A 17199-nucleotide genomic window follows, 5' to 3' on the forward strand; every position below is an offset into this window, starting at 1 on the left:
GGGGCATGCTCTCTCCGGAGGACAGCCGTGGCTGCCTGTGTGGCAGGACTAGTTGGGAATTTTCCTCCCTGTCCTGCGGCCTTGGTGGAGCTTCCCTGCCAGCCCCAACAGGTGTGGGGAGGCTTCATGGGGGCACTGTGGAAGGCAGAAGACCCCCATTCCTGTCCAGAGGCAAGCTGCTCCTGCTCGGAGTTGAGGGACCGTCTCCCTTCTGCTGAGACACCTCGCCCCACCCGCCCTTGATCTCACGGCACTGCCCACGTCCCACTCTGGGCCAACAGAGAGGCGGTGGTGCCGGGCACCCTGGACGTACCTGAATGTTGCCCATGACCCCCGTGGACTCCATCCTGCTGGCCACGTTGACCGTGTTACCCCAGATGTCATAGTGTGGTTTCCGGGCACCGATGACCCCAGCCAGCACCCCTCCTTTGTTCATGCCTGGGGTGGACGCAGCGAGTTCAGTACAGCCACATGCCCCAGAGTGGCTCCCCGACCCCCACTTCTGCCACGTCCTGCTCCACAGGAAGCTCGTCTGAGTTAGCAGAGGGCAGGGACTGTCCAGTCCCAGGTCAGCTAGCCCCGGTGTGCTGAGTTACTCAACGCAGAAGGGGCTAGCCCCTGGCCCTTCCTCGTCCTGGGAGAGGGGAGCATTAACGCCCAGCTGGCTGGTCTGAGGTGAGCAGAGCCATGATCGAGCTAGACACGAGTTTTGCTGCACTCAGCTCTGCGTGTGGACCCTCCTCGCCTCGGGCCTCTCGCCTCAGAAAGCGCCACCTCGAGGCAGCCGCCAGCGCTCACCTATGCGCAGCATGAAGTTATTGAAGGACTGGTTGTTGATGTTGGTGAGCGTGTCCTTCATGGCGAGCGCAAAGTCGGCCAGGTCGGCCAGGTGCTGCCATCGCTCCTTGTCTGACTTCTCCTGCAGTGGAAGCACCCGGGGCCGTCACCTCCTCCCCCGCCCCCAAAGGAGCCAGTGACCTCTTTACCTCCGCCCGGTCCACCAGGCCCAGGGCAGTGGTGCCGGGGAGGACAGGTCCCCGCAGTCCCGCCTCATTACACAGGTCTGGAGCAACGATTCTCAGCTAGCTGACAGGCTGCGGCGCTGACCCGCCTGTACTGCTTGTCTTCCGTGCAGGGGTGCTTACATCCCGGCGCGGGGTACAGTCGGGGATCATGGCTATGTGAGAGCAGCCCTGGCACCAGCATCCCCACAGCCTGTCTCTATTTTTGGTAGCGCTACGGGTCCAAATCGAAAGCCCAGGTAGATGCCAGCGAGTGAGCTCTGATGGCCTTTCCCCAGAAGACCATCTCTCCAACCTGGCTGTGCTCTCGCTGCCGTGTCACTACACACGTGGCCCTGATCCCCGGCTCTTAGGAGACTGGGGGGGGTGGGTTCCGCCCGGACTAGACCTGCAGGGGCAGAGGGTGTGGCGTGTGCCCCCCTTCTCTGCTCACTAAGCTCCGCGGTGAACACTGGGGCCCCCCCCTTGCCTCCACCAGCTAGGGGTGGGGGCTTCTCTACCTTGCTGGAGCTGGTGAAGCCGTTGGTGTTGACGTCCGGGGTGACGCCAGAAGCTGCCATGTAGGTGCTGCCGATGGTTTTGATTTTGGTGATGACCCGGAACTTGGGGTTGTCCAACAGCTGAGGCGGAAAAGTGGGGGCAGGGTCAAGGGCGGGGCCGGCAGTGAGTGAGATGCTTTGCTCGTTCTGCCAACTTTAACTTCAGGATTTGAGCCTCAGTTTCTTTTTTTTTTTAATACTTATTTTCTCTTTTGTCCTTTTTTCATTTTTGTTGTAGTTATTGTTGTTGCTATTGATGTCATCGGATAGGACAGAGAGAAATGGAGAGAGGAGGGGAAGACAGAGGGGGAGAGAAAGATAGACACCTGCAGACCTGCTTCACCGCCTGTGAAGCGACTCTCCTACAGGTGGGGAGCCGGGGGCTCGAACCAGGGTCCTTAGGCCGGTCTTTGTGCTTTGCGCCACGTGCGTTTAACCTGCTGTGCTACTGCCCGACTCCGGAGCCTCAGTTTCTATGATTGTGACATTGGGACAGAACTGCTAGGGTGAGTGGACTCATACGTAAAAGCACCTCCCTTAATAAATGCTGACCGAATCCGAGGCTAGGAGTCAGGCAGGCTGAGGGGCTGTTGTGGCTCCTCCTCACCCTGCGACTCCAGACACCCACGTGTCACCCCCAGCTTCTCTGTGTCCCGGGAGAGTGCCCCAGTCAGGGCCAGCGGGCGGCACTCACAGAGTCAAAGTCGGAGATGATCTCATTGAGGAAGCGCAGGCACTCGATGCCTCCGTTGTTGATGCTCTCCTCTGTGTAGAAGTCGGCGAAGTTGGGCAGCGAGGCAAACATGACCCCGATCTCATCATAGGACTGGCTGTACAGCTCCTGCAGAGGCGGCGGCAGAGGCGGGTGGGTGCCGGGCCAGAGCCCACACCTCCCCTCCCCTCGCAGGTCTCCACTCTGGTACTAAGGGACGGCTCTAGTTCCTGTCACAGCCCCACAGATGACAGGAAGGACTTCTACAGGCAGGGCCTCATGGAGATGTGAAACCCAGAACCCATGTCCACAGCAGTGCCTGCCAGGGAAAGCCTTTGAAAAATGTTCCCTTCTGCTTCCACTGCAGCTGCTGGCCAGGCCCAGTCCCTCTCCACCACCGCTCCATTCCATCCCACCCCACCCTCTGATGAGCCTGTCCCGAGAAGGAAGGTCCAGAGCGCTCTGACCACAGGAGCATAGCAAGACCTGAAGACCACCCTCACCTCATCTCTCTTCTTGGAGCCCAGGAAGTGGCGGGCCACATGCTCGGGCAGCATGTTGGTGACCAAGGCCTCATTCCAACGTCGCATTTCGTACACACGCTCCTTCTGGTCATGGACCTCAATCTTCCACAGGAACAGGGTCCGCGCCAGTTTCTCCACCTGTGGACAGAGGCAGGCTGTGCCCTCAGCTGACCGCGGGACACCTGGGGCGTGGTGGCGGCCACGGTCACTGGCCCAGCCTGCTGTTGGAGCTCAAGTCTGAGAGGGAGAGGCCTTCTGGGGCCTCACTGGAGCTCCAGCGGGTGGAGGGAAGCGGGCTGAGTGGGAGCTGCTTCTCCACAGCCCCGTCCGGCTGTGGTGGAGGGTGCAGGCACTCACGTGGCGGGAGAAGTAGTAGAAGCTCAGCACCATGACGACGATCATCACTGTCGTGGAGTACTTGGATGGCACCAGCGGCAGCCTGCGGGGCAGTCTCTCTCAGCTGAGGAGTCCCCAGCCGCCCACCCAGCTCCCTGGGCATCACATCAAGTCCAGACTTGAACGGGGCAGTAAAGCCTTTCCTCAATCCCGGGGGCCCTGTCCACGGCCGGCCAGCCCCTAGCCCGCCTCCCCATCTGACTCGTGACAAGTGGCTGTACCCACAGAGGGATCTGGAGATGGGAGAGACTGGCTTCTCAGTGAGGGGACCCCGGCAGTTTCACCGTGATTTTTCACTGTGTCTTTTTGTGTCGAGCTGTCATTACTTCCAGTTCTGTACTGTATCATCATATTCTGATTTACATAGCTGTTCACTATTGCTAAAATTTGCATATTTTGGAGATTAGTATGTGTGGCTAATATGACTGGACATTTTTTTTTTCCCAACCAGAGCACTGCTCAGCTGGGGACTGAACGTGGGCCTTCGGTGCCTCGGGCACAGAAGTCTTTGTATAGGCATCATGCTGTCTCCCCCAGCTGGCGATGGACATTCTTGGACACACGCTGGGCTGTATCTATGATGGGTGAGCTGGTGGGCCACCGGTGAGTGCTACTCAGTGATTCCAGATGTTTCCAAAAGCGCTGGAGCCAGTTCACTGCCATCAGGAGTTCCCGTGAACTCAGCTTCCTGATTCGTCCCGGCCTGACAGCAGGGCAGGGCCCTTGTGCTTTCTCTCAGAGATCACTTGGTGCCTTTTACTTCTAAGTGGCCATCTGAATTAATGCCCCCATCTCCCTCCCCCCTCCCCCTCCATTTGGGAAGGGCCAAGCAAATCTCTTTGTCTTTTGTTACATAATTTTTAAAACTTAGTTGAAGGTCTATGTGGGTGAGTTAAATCATAAAATCCTAAAAGGACCCTGGAGAACTGCTGGTCCACGATCCTCTTGTCTGGACACGTGGAAACTGTCCTGAGCCCCAGAAATGGGGTGGGGGGAACAAAGTCCCCTGGCAGAAGCCGCTCTGATGGGGCTGGCCAGGGTGGCCAGTCTACGCTCAGACCGCCCGCCTGTGGAAACACGTGACTTCTCTAACGTGAACATACTCCCGGCAGGCCTCAGCCTTCCCTGCAGACAGAGTGGGGAGCGGTCACTCTTACCTGCCGGTGCCGTTGAGCCCAGGGGTGGCCAACACCTGCATCTTCTCTAAGGCCACCAGAGGAAAGCTGTGGGACAGAACGGCCACTCAGAGCCCTCCCAGGACCACAGCTGACCGAGGAACTGAACGCCACCCTCAGAAGGGGACGCGGGAGGGCGGGAGGCAAGGGCCCCGACAGGCGTCCTCTTACTCGCGCTCCTGGAAGCGTCTGTGGTCATAGTCGTCGAAGATGGGACGCCAAGCGTAGATGTTAATGACGGCGACAGCCCCTGAGACGAGCAGCATCAGGGCGAGCTTCACCATGTGGCTGACTTGCACCAGCATGATGGTGGCGATGAGGGACAGCACGGCGACGTAGCTGTAATACTTGGGGTTCTCCACGCAGCCGTCCACCACCTCCGCCCCGGCCGTGCCGTTGCTGGGCCCCGTGTAGCACTGCAGGCAGCTGAGCTGAGGGGCACGGGTCAGGGAAGGCTGTCAGGATGGTCTGCAGGCCCCCGCCACTGCCCACGGCCTCCAGGCACCCTGGGAAAGCAGGCAGACCACCAGGGGCCAATGCGCGATGCCCACACCCTGGACCACTGCGATGCTCTCAGAAACTGGGTATCTTTTATTTATTTTTAGTTTCCTTTATTTATTGGATAGAGACAGCCAGACATCGAGAGGGAAGGAGAGACAGAGGGGAGGAGACAGAGACACCTGCAGCCCTGCTCCACCACTCGTGGAGCTTTCCCCCTGCAGGTGGGGATGGGGGCCTTGAACCTGGGTCCTTGTGCACTGTAACGTGTGCGCTCCACCGGGTGCACCACCACCCGGCCCCAACTCGAGTATTTCTATTTTTCCAGTTTGTATAGAAATTTTACTGTGGGGAGTCAGGCGGTGGCGCAGCGGGTTAAGCACACGTGGCGCGAAGTGCAAGGGCCAGCAGAAGGATCCCGGTTCGAGCCCCCAGCTCCCCACCTGCAGGGGCGTCGCTTCATAAACGGTGAAGCAGGTCTGCAGGTGTCTATCTTTCTCTCCCCCTCTGTCTTCCCCTCCTCTCTCCATTTCTCTCTGTTCTATCCAACGACGACGACATCAATAACCACAACAACGTTAAACAACAAGGGCAACAAAAGGGAAAATAAATAAATAAAAAGAAATAAATTTCACTGTGGTGGGGGCAGCTGATGGTGCACCCAGTTGAGCCCATATATCACCATGCACAAGGACCCGGGTTCGAGCCTCTGCTCCCTACCTGCAGGAGGGATGCTTCATGAGCAGTGAAGTTGATCTGCAGGTGTCTATTTGTCTATCTCCCCGTCCCATCTCAAGTATTTCTGTCCTACCAAATAAAGTGGTCAAGTGCGCATACCACCGTGCTCAAGGCCCTGGGTTCGAGTCTCAGCTCCCTATCTGCAGGAGGGAAGTATGGTGAGCAGTGGTGAAGCAGGTGTCTATTTCCCCTCTCAATGTCTTTCTGTCCTATCAAGGATAATAGAAAAGAAAAAAGGAGGAAATGGCCGCCAGGAGTGGTGGGTTCGTACTCTTGGCACCGAGCCCCAGTGATAACCTTGGCAGCAATCAGAAAAGGAAGTTCAGGGGGTCGGGCGGTGGCGCAGTGGGTTAAGCACATGTGGCGCAAAGCGCAAGGACCGGCATAAGGATCCTGGTTCAAGCCCCCGGCTCCCCACCTGCAGGGGAGTCACTTCACAGGCGGTGGAGCAGGTCTGCAGGTGTCTGTCTTTCTCTCCCCCTCTCTATTTTCCCCTCCTCTCTTCATTTCTCTCTGTCCTATCCAACAACAAACAGCATCAGCGATGGCAATAATAACCACAAGGAGGCTACAACAACAAGGGCAGCAAAAGGGGGAAAAAATGGCCTCCAGGAGCGGTGGATTCATGGTGCAGGCACCGAGCCCAGCAATAACCCTGGAGGAAAATAAAATAAAAAAGAAGTTCAGTGGCTGGGCATGTCCAGAGCTGTGAGAGCAGAGCCAGAACTCAGGGTGCAGTCTCAGCAACAGCCTCAGCCTCCAGTCAGCTCATGCAACTAAGCAAGGCACCACAAGAGGCCAGTGTCTGCTGAGACACTGTCTGTACTCGAGGCAGCGTCAGACTTGCCTTTTGCGTCTAGTTTGGGGGACATTCCCAGCACGTGAACCTGGCCTGGGCAAGTGTTCACACCACCCCGGCTGTTCACCTTCTGCTGACGGCCAGCCTGGTAGATGAGGTCCCCAGACCACATCCCTCCCACTGTGCTCTGACCTGCAGGGGGCCTCATTCCTGAGCCCAGGGTGGTGTGCAGCCCCAGCCGTGGCAGGTGCGGGAGCCCCCGACACCATCCAGATGGACTCTGGTCTCTAGCCTTCCCCTCTGCACTGCTGCCAAAGCAAATCTCCACGCTGAGGCCTTTCCTTGGTTCAGTCAAAGCAAGTAACGAGACACAGGGAGGCGGAGTGGGATTGTTTAAAAAACCGTGTACAGAGGGGGTGTGGTGGATGATGAAATCACCAGTGACAACTCCAGCCTCAGCATGTGACTGGTGTGTCAATGGTTCTGAACTTCCAGCTGCTGCGCTTCCTCCCAAGAAAGCACCTGGCTGGCCTGCGGGTCCTCAGCTGCCATGTCTGCAGCGGGCACTCACCATGTCCACGACATTGGCCATCACCAGGATGAAGATGGCCAACATGGCCCAGGTGTTCCTGGCCCAGCGGGTCCGGTCAATCCACGATGAGAAGGCCACGAGCTTCTTGGGAAAGGACTAGGAGGAGCAGAGGGTGCAGGGTCACGCGCCTCGGCAGGCAGCCTTTTCTCCCACAGATGTGAATGTAATGACGGCCCCGGGTGCCGCCACTTCCCAGGAGCTTTAGGCGGGGAGCTCTGGGTGTGAGCCAACCCCCAAAATGGACACCCTGCGAGGCCAGGCCGGGGAGTAACCTGCTGGCAAGCTCTCTGCCAGATGAACTGTCCCGAAATACTGTTTTCCCTTTGTCTTGATTAGAACTCAGCTTGGGCCCCCAGTGTTTACAGGAGTCTTAGTCACTTTGGCTGTGAGGCCCCTGCCCAGTCAGGTGGCATCTCTTCCCTGCTGGCCTCCACACTGTTCCTGTTTTTCTAGACTGGCTAGTGGGCACAGCCAAGGTGGAATATATGAATGAATGAATGAATGAATGAATGAATGAATGGGTAGATACCGGAACCACCCTAGCAAGCAGCATCTACAGATCTGACAAGAAATCGAACTCCACCAACACCCCCTTTTGCCAGGGGTGACACCCAGGACTCTGGCACCCAGGGAGAGAGCCCCTCTTACCCGGGGGAAGATGGCGGCCATGGAGCAGATGGTCAGGACAAGGAGGAGGACTTCCCCCACCACAAAGGTCACGTAGTTTGTCATCAGCCTGGAGTGGAGAGAAGGCCATCAGGCAGGAGACAGAGGCTGGCTGAGGCGAGGGCAGGCCAGAACGTCCCATGTGCCATGCAAACGCTACCGACCCTGACGGCTCCCCAACCATGGTAACTGCTCCCAGGAGGCAGACTCCCACATGTCCAGGCCAGAGCCCCAGGAAACTCAGGCAGGGGTTTGGGAACAAGCCTGCAAACCTCACAAGGGGAGGACGGGACAGTCGCTCCTGGGCCTGTTACCTCCCAAAGAACACTCAGGCCCACGGTGACATGGCTGTACCACACCTGCCACCCATTCCAGCTGCCTCTGGACCCTCCTCCCGTTCTCAAGCCCACTCCCGCCTGCTTTGACACCAGCCCCTCTAACTGCTCTGACCCAGAGGCCCGGAGACCTCAGGCTGCTAAGTCCAGTGCTCAGCTCAGGCACCTCCACCCCTCAGCCAGGACTTCACACCGTCCGTGCCCCCTCTCACTGTACTGCGTCCAAGTACTGACAAATGGCGGCCCAGGAGGTGGAGAGTCCAATCCAGCATCACATGGGCCAGTGTGATGCTCTGGTTCTTTCTCATTAACAAGTAAAGGAATGCTCCTACTCATGACCACAGAATGTGAGCTCAGATCTATAGGGATGCAGAGGTCACACAGGCTCCTAAGCTGAATACGGGCCCCGGATCACATCAAATCCATGGGGTTTACGGTCAGCAGTATTTATACGCCTTTCCCATATCTGGGAGCTACTCTCTTCCCTGATCCAGCTTTCTGGTCCTTTTCCATGACATATCTCCCCAGACAATAACTTGGATCCACCTGCATATCAGATCTCAGGCTCAGGGGAAAAAAGCATAACTAGTATAGCCACAGGCCCTTTGGAATATAACAAAAATATGCCTACTAGGCTGTCTACAAAATGGAGGACACCCCCCCCCCCAACACTTCATCTGCACTACTCCAGCCTTTAGGTTCATGATTGGTCAACAATTTGTTTGGCTTTGTATGTTAACTCTCTATTCAGCCACCAGGTTCCAGATGCTAGCATGATGCTTCCCTGGACAGACAACCCCACCAATGTGTCCTGGAGCTCCAATTTCCCAGAACCCTGCCCAACTAGGGAAAGAGAGAGACAGGCTGGGAGTGTGGATCAACCTGTCAATGCCCATGTTCAGTGGGGAAGCGATTACAGAAGCCAGACCTTCTACCTTCTGCATCCCACAATGACCCTGGGTCCATACTCCCGGAGGGTTACAGAATAGGAAAGCTATGGGGGAGAGGGTGGGATACAGAGTTCTGGTGGTGGGAATTGTGTCCTATGGTTCTGTCAATGTTTCCTTTCTGATCCCTGGTCCTCCCGCACCAAACCCCATTACTAACTGGCCTGTCTGCTACCCCCTCCCTGGACTGGAGCACAGGTTCCACGTCGGCAGGGGGTCTCTGGTGTGTCTTCTGCATCACAAGACCAGGGCCTGTAGTCCATGACTGTGAAGTGACTGGACTTGATTCTCACAGGGGGGAGCTGGGCCAGCCAACACCCTCACTTTCCCGAAGAGTAAGCTGGTGTCATAAGCCCTTGGAGCCGGCCCCGGGTCCCACAGGTAGACAAGGGGGCCGTATCCAGACCCCAGGCCCGGGTGGCTGGGTCCGAGGCTCTTTTGGGTTCCCCGAGGCAGTCAGAGCAGGGCGCCACCCTACCTTTCTAACTGGGACCCAGTGTGAGGGGCTACTGGCCACAGAGGGAGTAGGGAGCAGCAGCTGGAGGTGGAACAAGGCCTCAGAACCCCCAAATCCATCTTGACTGACGGGCTGAGAAAGGCAGCCAGGCTCAGCTCGCACCCCCTCTGCCTCCCCCTTGGAGCCCCCCAGGCCCACCTAGCTGAGGGCTGTGTCCTCCTGAGCCCCTCAGCCTGGAGCCAGCCCCATTTCTGATGCTAGTGCTGTTCAGAAACCCCGAGCCCCAGGGCCTGAGGTCAGTTGGGGCTGGGTCAGTGGGGAGTGTTAGAGAAGGCAGCCCCATGGGGGTCTGGACCCGGCCCCCAGAGCCCCTCACCAGGGGTCAATGAGGATCTCCACGAGCGCCGTGCAGAGCAGCACCACGCAGGAGCAGCTGAAGGCCGCCCCGCTCTGCTTCTCCTTCTCCACCGAGTAGCGGGTCTCCATCTCGGGGTCCATGAACCGCATGGACAGCAGGAAGGTGTTCCTCTTCTTCACCCTGCGGCGGGAACGGGCCCAGGAAGCAGGAGGGCCCCTCCGCCGGCGGCACCCCCAGGAGGACCCAGGAGGGGAGCACTTACACCTGGGCCGACTCGCGCTCCAGCAGCGCCTCGTTGAGAAGCTGGTTGAGCTCGTGCTCGTCCTCCGACACGTCCACCACGCGGTCGGCCAGGTCCTGCAGCCGCAGCCTCCGGCGGGGATTGGGGAAGGAGGGGTTGTCAGCCTGGGGGGCGGCAGGGGGAGGGAGGGAAAGAGCAATGCCCGTGAGGTGACAGAAAGATGACAGTCATTTCCGGGAAGAGTCTGTGGTGCTCCCCCCCACGGCTCCATGCTGGGGTCTGGACCCAGAGCCCTTCCCGGCTGCCCGGGAATCACGGTCCCAAGGCCTGCGTCAGCCATCACCTGCTAAGGCAGCATGGTGGGAGCGGCCACCAGACTCCTGAGCACAGGATGGTGCGTCTGGGGGCACTGCAGGGTTTCTGGGGACAGGAATGACCCTGAGCACAGGATGGGGCGTCTGGGGGCACTGCAGGGTTTCTGGGGACCAGAATGACCCTGAGCACAGGATGGGGAGTCTGGGGGCACTGCAGGGTTTCTGGGTACCAGAATGACCCTGAGCACAGGATGGGGAGTCTGGGGGCACTGCAGGGTTTCTGGGGACCGGAATGACCCTGAGCACAGGATGGGGAGTCTGGGGGCACTGCAGGGTTTCTGGGTACCAGAATGACCCTGAGCACAGGATGGGGCGTCTGGGGGCACTGCAGGGTTTCTGGGGACCGGAATGACCCTGAGCACAGGATGGGGAGTCTGGGGGCACTGCAGGGTTTCTGGGTACCGGAATGACCCTGAGCACAGGATGGGGAGTCTGGGGGCACTGCAGGGTTTCTGGGTACCAGAATGACCCTGAGCACAGGATAGGGCGTCTGGGGGCACTGCAGGGTTTCTGGGGACAGGAATAACCCCAACCCTGGGCTTAAGGTCGTCAAAGGAGCCACCTCTGCTCATTACAGGAAGAACAAGTGAGGTGTGGGCTGGCGGGGCTTGGGGACCTGCTTCCTTCTTTATTCCTGGCCACAGAGGAAAAACATCCGTGACAGAAATGTATCCGAGTGGCCTAGTTAAGCACACGTTACCATGTGCAAGGACCCAGGTTCGATCTCCTGGTCCCCACCTGCGGGGCTGGAGGGAGCTTCACAAGTGATGAAGCAAGTACTGCAGGTGTCTCTGTCTCTCTCCCTCTCGGTCTCCCCCATCCCTCTCTGTCCTGTCAAAGAAGAAAGAAAACAAGGGGGGGGGGGAATGGCCACCAGAAGCGGTGGATTCGTCACATAGGCACTGAGCCTCAGCAATAACCTTGCTGGCAAAAAAAAAAAGGCTTTGATAGTGACTCTGCTCCCAGCAGTAACAGGCTTGTGCCGTCTGCTGGGACCCCCCCTGGGGGAGGAGCACCCAGGGGCCCCAGGGGCAGACGCGTTACCATAAGCAGCTTGACACGGGCCATTTGTCAGGACACAGAAAGCCACAGGCCACAAAGACTGTGTCTGTGCTGAGTTGAACTGACTATTTGCACTTTTTAAATTTAATTAATTTATTATTTTTATTTATTGGATAGAAATAGTCAGAAATCGAGCAGAAGGGAAAGACAGGGAAATAGAGAGATACCTATAACCCTGTTTTACCACTTGCAAAGCTTTCTCCCTGCAGGTGGGAACCAGGGGGCTCAAACCTGGGTCCTTGTGCACTGCAACGTGCGCTCAACCAGGTGCGCCACCACCCGGCCCCTGTATTTGCACTTGCTAAGACGGTCACCATGGGGGGGGTGTGTGCTACCTAGCTCACTTGAAACCCTGCCGGCCTGTTCTCTTCACCCCAGCTAAGCATCGTGACAAGGCCTCCCCCTCCTGCAGGGAGGCTCCAGGGACCTGGGCCAGGTGGAGGGTTCCTCAGGGCCTGGAATCACAGGAAGACTCCAGACTCCCCTAGAACGGCCAGGTCCCCTGGAAGCCCCCCAAGTGCTCATGAGGGGGATATAGGGGCTTGCAGAGCCAGAGTGCTGAGCCCAGCCTTCCGGTCACTTCCCAAAGTATCAGCTCCTATAGAACCTTCCACAGACGTTCCGTGGCCTCTCTCCAACAGAGCTGAGCACCCCCCAGCCCCACCAAGAGATGCTGCTGGGCCTGGGGCACCTGTGGGTCCCCCTACCCACCAGCCCCCTGCGTACCTGGCCCTCTTGCTCCTCGGCCTCCTCTGAAGTGGATCCGCCTGTGTGGGCACCCCCGTTGGGCTCCTTGGTCTCAATGAGGGCCGGGGTGCTGGGCTTAGAGGCTGGAGCTCCATTGGGCAGGGCCTGTGGGCAGAGCAGTGGCTGTCAGGGGCCTCGGACGCTCCCCACTGCGTCTTCCTGCTGAGTCTCTTTTTTGGTGCTGGGGCTTTGCACCTGCACAAGCCCAGCAAGTCCCGGGAGATTTGTTCTTCTTGATTTCAGACAGAGACAGAGCAGCCAGCAGCAGCAGAGAGAGACCATAGCGGTTCTGTCATTCACAAAGCTTCCCCTGCTTCCATGCAGAGAGCTCCCACGTGAAGCTGTAGGCTCGAACCCAGGTTCTTGTGCATAGCAAGGTGTGTACTCTACCAGATGTGCTGTTCCCCTCCACTTTTAGAAGCCTCTCAGACCTAGAAGTTGCTCTTCATTCCCCCCTCCCCCCCCCCCTTCTAGACTGGAGCACTGCTGGGCTCTGGCTTAAGGTGGTGCCAGCGATAGAACCTGGAACCTCAGAGCCTCAGGCATGAAAATCTATTGTGCTACCTATCACTCGTGCTATTCCCTTCCAGACCCTACAACAGTCACTTATCAGTATGAACTGCGACTCCTAGAATTTGTCTGGGCAGAGACAGATGCGACCATCCCAACTCCTACAGCTGCACCACAGCGACACCGTGAGACACTGTTTGGTGTGGAGACCGACTGCCTCCCACAAGTCCCGACACCAGGTCAGGCCCTTTCCGAGCTGCTCCTTCATTCTCTACAAGGACTTTCTGGGCACTGACACCGTGACAGCAACTGTTCCTGCCCCCAGGAGTACTGGCAAAACACTCCCCCCCCCCCCCCGAGGTCTCAGTCTGGCGAGGAAAAGCAGAGAAGTGGTCCGGGAGGTGGCGCAGTGGATAAAGCACTGGACTCTCCAGCAGGAGGTCATGAATTCGATCCCCCACAACACATGTGCCAGAGTGATGTCTGGTTTATTCTCTCTCTCCTCCTACCTTTCTCATTAATGAATAAAATCTTTAAAAGAAGAAGAAGAAAAGCAGAGAAGATCAAAATAATGGGCAAAGCTGGCAGAACACACACAATGCCACGTACAAGGATCCGGGTTCAAGGCCCCAGCTGCCACATGGGAGGGCCTGCACAGGAGGCACCTCTCGAGTGGTGGGGCGATGCTGTGGTGTCCCTCTGTCTCGCCCTCTACCATAAATAAATAAGGACGGAGAGGCCGCCAGGAAAGGTGGCATGGGTGCACTGAAGATGCCAGCACAGGAAGACACAGCACTAGGAGGCATGGCTGTGGAGCCATGGGGCAGGGCATGTGGAAGCTTGCTCTCGCTTCCGGAAGGGCTCAGGGTGACAGTTCTCCCCACCCTCTCTCCTCAGCCTGGGAGGGGGATTCTGTCTTGAGAACCAGACTCACTCCTGTGACTTCAAGCATTCTCTCCCCTCTGTCCACTCGAGGGTGACTGTCCCCACGTCCTTCACATACTAGCATCCCTGGGTTACAACTTCTGGCCTGGGATGGAAGCGGATACGAGGACCCGCTAGCTGGCCTTACCCAGGTGCGCCTGGGGTTCGATGCCGGGCTCAGCATCACATCTGCTCACAGGATCTGTGACGGGGGCGCACTTATCAGTGAGGATGATGCAGCCTGCAGCTAATGCACCAGGCGTAGCCCACAGCCGCTCACCTGCGAGGCTACCAGAGGAGCCGCGGCGCTGGGCCCGGATGTCACCTGACAGAGGTGTCACCCACCTGCCCTCAAGTTACCGAAGAGCACTAAGAAACCTAAGCGGGGAGCCACAAAGGTCAGACGTGGAGCAGCCGCAGGCACGGGAACCCTGTCCAGGTGCGCTCATTCGTGGCGCCGGGGTGGAAGTTCGGGCTTTCGGATGGACAGACGTAAAACTGAGTAAGGAGTCCAGCAGGGGCTGGGAGATGGCTCTCCTGGTCGAGTGCCTGCCTTCCACGCACGAAGCCCTGGGTTTTGAGCCCCGGCGCCACAAAGGAGCACCATGGACAGCACCATGGATGCTCTACAGATGATGCAGCCATGCTGCCCTGCCTTTCCCTGTGTCTGCCCCTCCTCTCTCTCTAACAGTTGACACAGACCAAAGTAACCGGGCCTGGGAGGCCACTCGGCTTTGGTATCACAGGTGTGTAAGGCCCCGAATTCATTCCCTGGCATAGCATTAAAAGAAGGCTCCGGGGGAGTCGGGCTGTAGTGCAGCGGGTTAAGCGCAAGTGGTGCAAACAAAGCGCAAGGACCAGCCTAAGAATTCTGGTTCGAGCCCCTGGCTCCCCACCTGCAGGGAAGCCGCTTCACAGGCAGTAAAGCAGGTCTGCAGCTGTCTGTCTTTCTCTCCCCCTCTCTGTCTTCCCCTCCTCTCTCCATTTCTCTCTGTCCTATCCAACAATGATGACATCAATAACAGCAATAATAACTACAACAATAAAACAAGGGGAATGAAAGGAAATAAATAAATAAAAATAAATTTTTTTTTTTTTTAAAAAAGCTCCAGGAGCCTGGGAGCTGACATTGGAAGAGGGGGGTGGGATTCTGGACTTGCAAGCGTGAGGGCAACTTCAGTCTCTGACACTGCATGTACAAGAGGGGTGCTCTGATTCGCCTTCTCTCTTTCTTTTAAGAAGTAACATAAACCATGGTCCGGGAGGTGGTGCAGTGGATAAAGCAGTGGACTCTCAAGCATGAGGTCCCGAGTTCAAGCCCCAGCAGCACATGTGTCAGAGTGATGTCTGGTTCTTTCTCTCTCTCCTCCTTTTTCATAAATAAATAAATAAATAAATAAGAAATAACATAAACCTGGCAAAGGAAGGAAGGAAAAAAAGACTCAGGAAAGGCACAGGGTAGGTGGACCTGGTAGCTTTACGCCAGTGCTTCAAACTAGAACACCGGGGGCTGGGTGGTGGTGCAACTGGGAAAGTGCACGAGTCACCAGGGTCAAGGCCCTGGTCCCCACCTGCAGGGGGAAGCTTCAGGAGTGGCGGAACAGGCTCCAGGTGTCTCTCCTTGCCCCTCTCTTGACCTCTCTCACCTTATTTCTCCCTGTCTCTGTCATAATTGAAAAATAAATCACCTAGAAAACTGGGTGGGGATAGGTAGCATAATGGTTATACAAAGATACTTCCATCCCTGATGCTCCTTAAGTCCCAGGTTCAATTCCCTGCACCACCATAAGCCAGAGAGGAGCAACGCTCGGGTGAAAAATAAGTCCAAACCCGAAGGCCCCCACCCGGCTCCTCCCCGCTCTGCCACCCTGTGCCATGAGGCACGCCTGCTGCTCTCGGGCCTCGCAGACCCACTGATGCCAGCCCGCCGTTGGGCTCTCAATGCCCCCGCCAGCCCTGCTCCCTCCGGCCCCTCCCTCTGCCCTTGGCTGGGGGTGTCTGGGGACTCACCGAGCCATTGAGGCCGTTCCGGGTGGCCGTCTTCTTCACCTCCGGCCTGGAGGCGATGATGAGGTAGGTCTCGATGCCCTTCTCGTCCAGGTAGTCGCAGCGGCTGCCCCCGTCACCCGGCTCCACGTCAAACTCCCCCTTGAGGCAGTCCATGGTGCTCTGCGAGATGTGCACGCGCCTGTGGGCAGGGCAGGGGCTGAGCGGGCAGAGGGGGACACTGCCCAGCCAGAGGGCAGCCCCCACACCGGGTGACTCAAGCCAGGCCTCAGCGAGCAGGTGTCTCCCGGCTCACGAGCAGGAGAGGGCTGGCCCCTGGGCACAGTGACAGAAGCCTGGCCGCTAAACTGGGGGTGAAGGGAGGGACAGTGTGTCCCCCCAACTTCAGGGTTCAACCCCTGGCTTCCCACTCTGTCCTCACAGACTGGACAAATCTTCCCTGAACCCCAGAGCCATGAAGGGTGCCCCCCCCAGTGTGTCTTTCTCTACAGCGCCGCCCACTGCCGGAGGACCAGAAGCCCATTCTGGGGCCATCCCCACCCAGCAAGGGGGAGGTGTCCCCATGTCCTGAGCCCGGGCTCCCCAGGACAGGAGTCAATCTGGCCAAGGGGCAGCTCTGCCGCTGTGACAGCCACTGGACACCCCATCCTGGAAGGTGGACCAGGGACACAGGCCCCCACCTCAGGCCAGGGGCAGGACTACTGCCACCAGGTCCCGTCCCCTCGCTCACCCGGGGATGCCGCCGGCCTCCATCTTGTTGGCCACGGTGACGTCGGTGGACCACACGTCGTACTGCCAGCGCTTCTGGCCCAGCACGCCGCCCAGCACGGCGCCCGTGTGCACACCCACGCGCATGTCCACGCCTGTCTTTGTCTTCTCCCGCACGTAGCTGTGGGGCACGGGGAGGGTGTCTGGGCAGAGCCAGAGCAGGAGCAGGGCCCCCGTCAAAGGCCGAGGGGTGCACCACACACCCCGTGGCCCCATCCCGTGTGAGCTGAGCAGCCTGTGCTAGGGACAAAGCAAGTGGGCCCGAGCGCAGTGTGACATGGGGTCTGGGGGTGACACGGCTGCCGCCCCCCCCAACCTTCTCTACCCCCCCATGCAGGTCTCAGGCAGTAAAACCACAGTGAGCAGCGAGGGGCAGACAGGACACTCAGCACCCTGCCGATCGTGGACGGGAAGGCCGAGCAGAATGTTCTGGAAAGGTGGCAGGGCACCCAGGCCATCACTGATTATATTCACCTGGAGGTGGCAGCTTGCCAGCCTCCCTCGGAGGTGGGGTGAAGGGGTACCCATGGCCTTGCTCACCACTCCCCTCTCACTGCCAAGCCTGTCACCCAAAGTCCCCGGGAGGCCTTGGTCCACCAGCGGGGGTCACCCCCCACCCCCAGTCCACACACAGTCATGACGGAGATGCTTGAGGGGAGGTGGCAGTGGCCACCTGGGGACCTGGAAAGGGTTCCAGGCTGGACCCCCGTCACCAAGCCCACCCGTCCCTCACAGCTGGGATGCCTGACCTGCCATCTGGGGGACGGGCAGAGCCCTCCCTGCACCCCTCTGCCTCTGCGGGGAGACG

The 17199-nt window shown here is 58.3% G+C and overlaps 1 protein-coding gene across 1 annotated transcript in view; it reads right to left on the reverse strand.

Moving 5' to 3' along the window:
* ADCY3 (adenylate cyclase 3) overlaps positions 1 to 17199 on the reverse strand; it is a 59286-nt gene that overhangs the window by 1161 nt on the left and 40926 nt on the right. Inside the window, 15 exon segments of the mRNA XM_060186674.1 lie at positions 314 to 438; positions 799 to 921; positions 1522 to 1642; positions 2256 to 2402; positions 2777 to 2935; positions 3155 to 3236; positions 4351 to 4416; positions 4540 to 4799; positions 6975 to 7091; positions 7644 to 7731; positions 9777 to 9938; positions 10021 to 10163; positions 12162 to 12287; positions 15627 to 15804; positions 16354 to 16512. Coding sequence (XP_060042657.1) covers positions 314 to 438; positions 799 to 921; positions 1522 to 1642; positions 2256 to 2402; positions 2777 to 2935; positions 3155 to 3236; positions 4351 to 4416; positions 4540 to 4799; positions 6975 to 7091; positions 7644 to 7731; positions 9777 to 9938; positions 10021 to 10163; positions 12162 to 12287; positions 15627 to 15804; positions 16354 to 16512 — 2056 coding nt within the window.

This window comes from Erinaceus europaeus, chromosome 3, assembly GCF_950295315.1.
Source record: "Erinaceus europaeus chromosome 3, mEriEur2.1, whole genome shotgun sequence".
NCBI lineage: Eukaryota > Metazoa > Chordata > Mammalia > Eulipotyphla > Erinaceidae > Erinaceus > Erinaceus europaeus.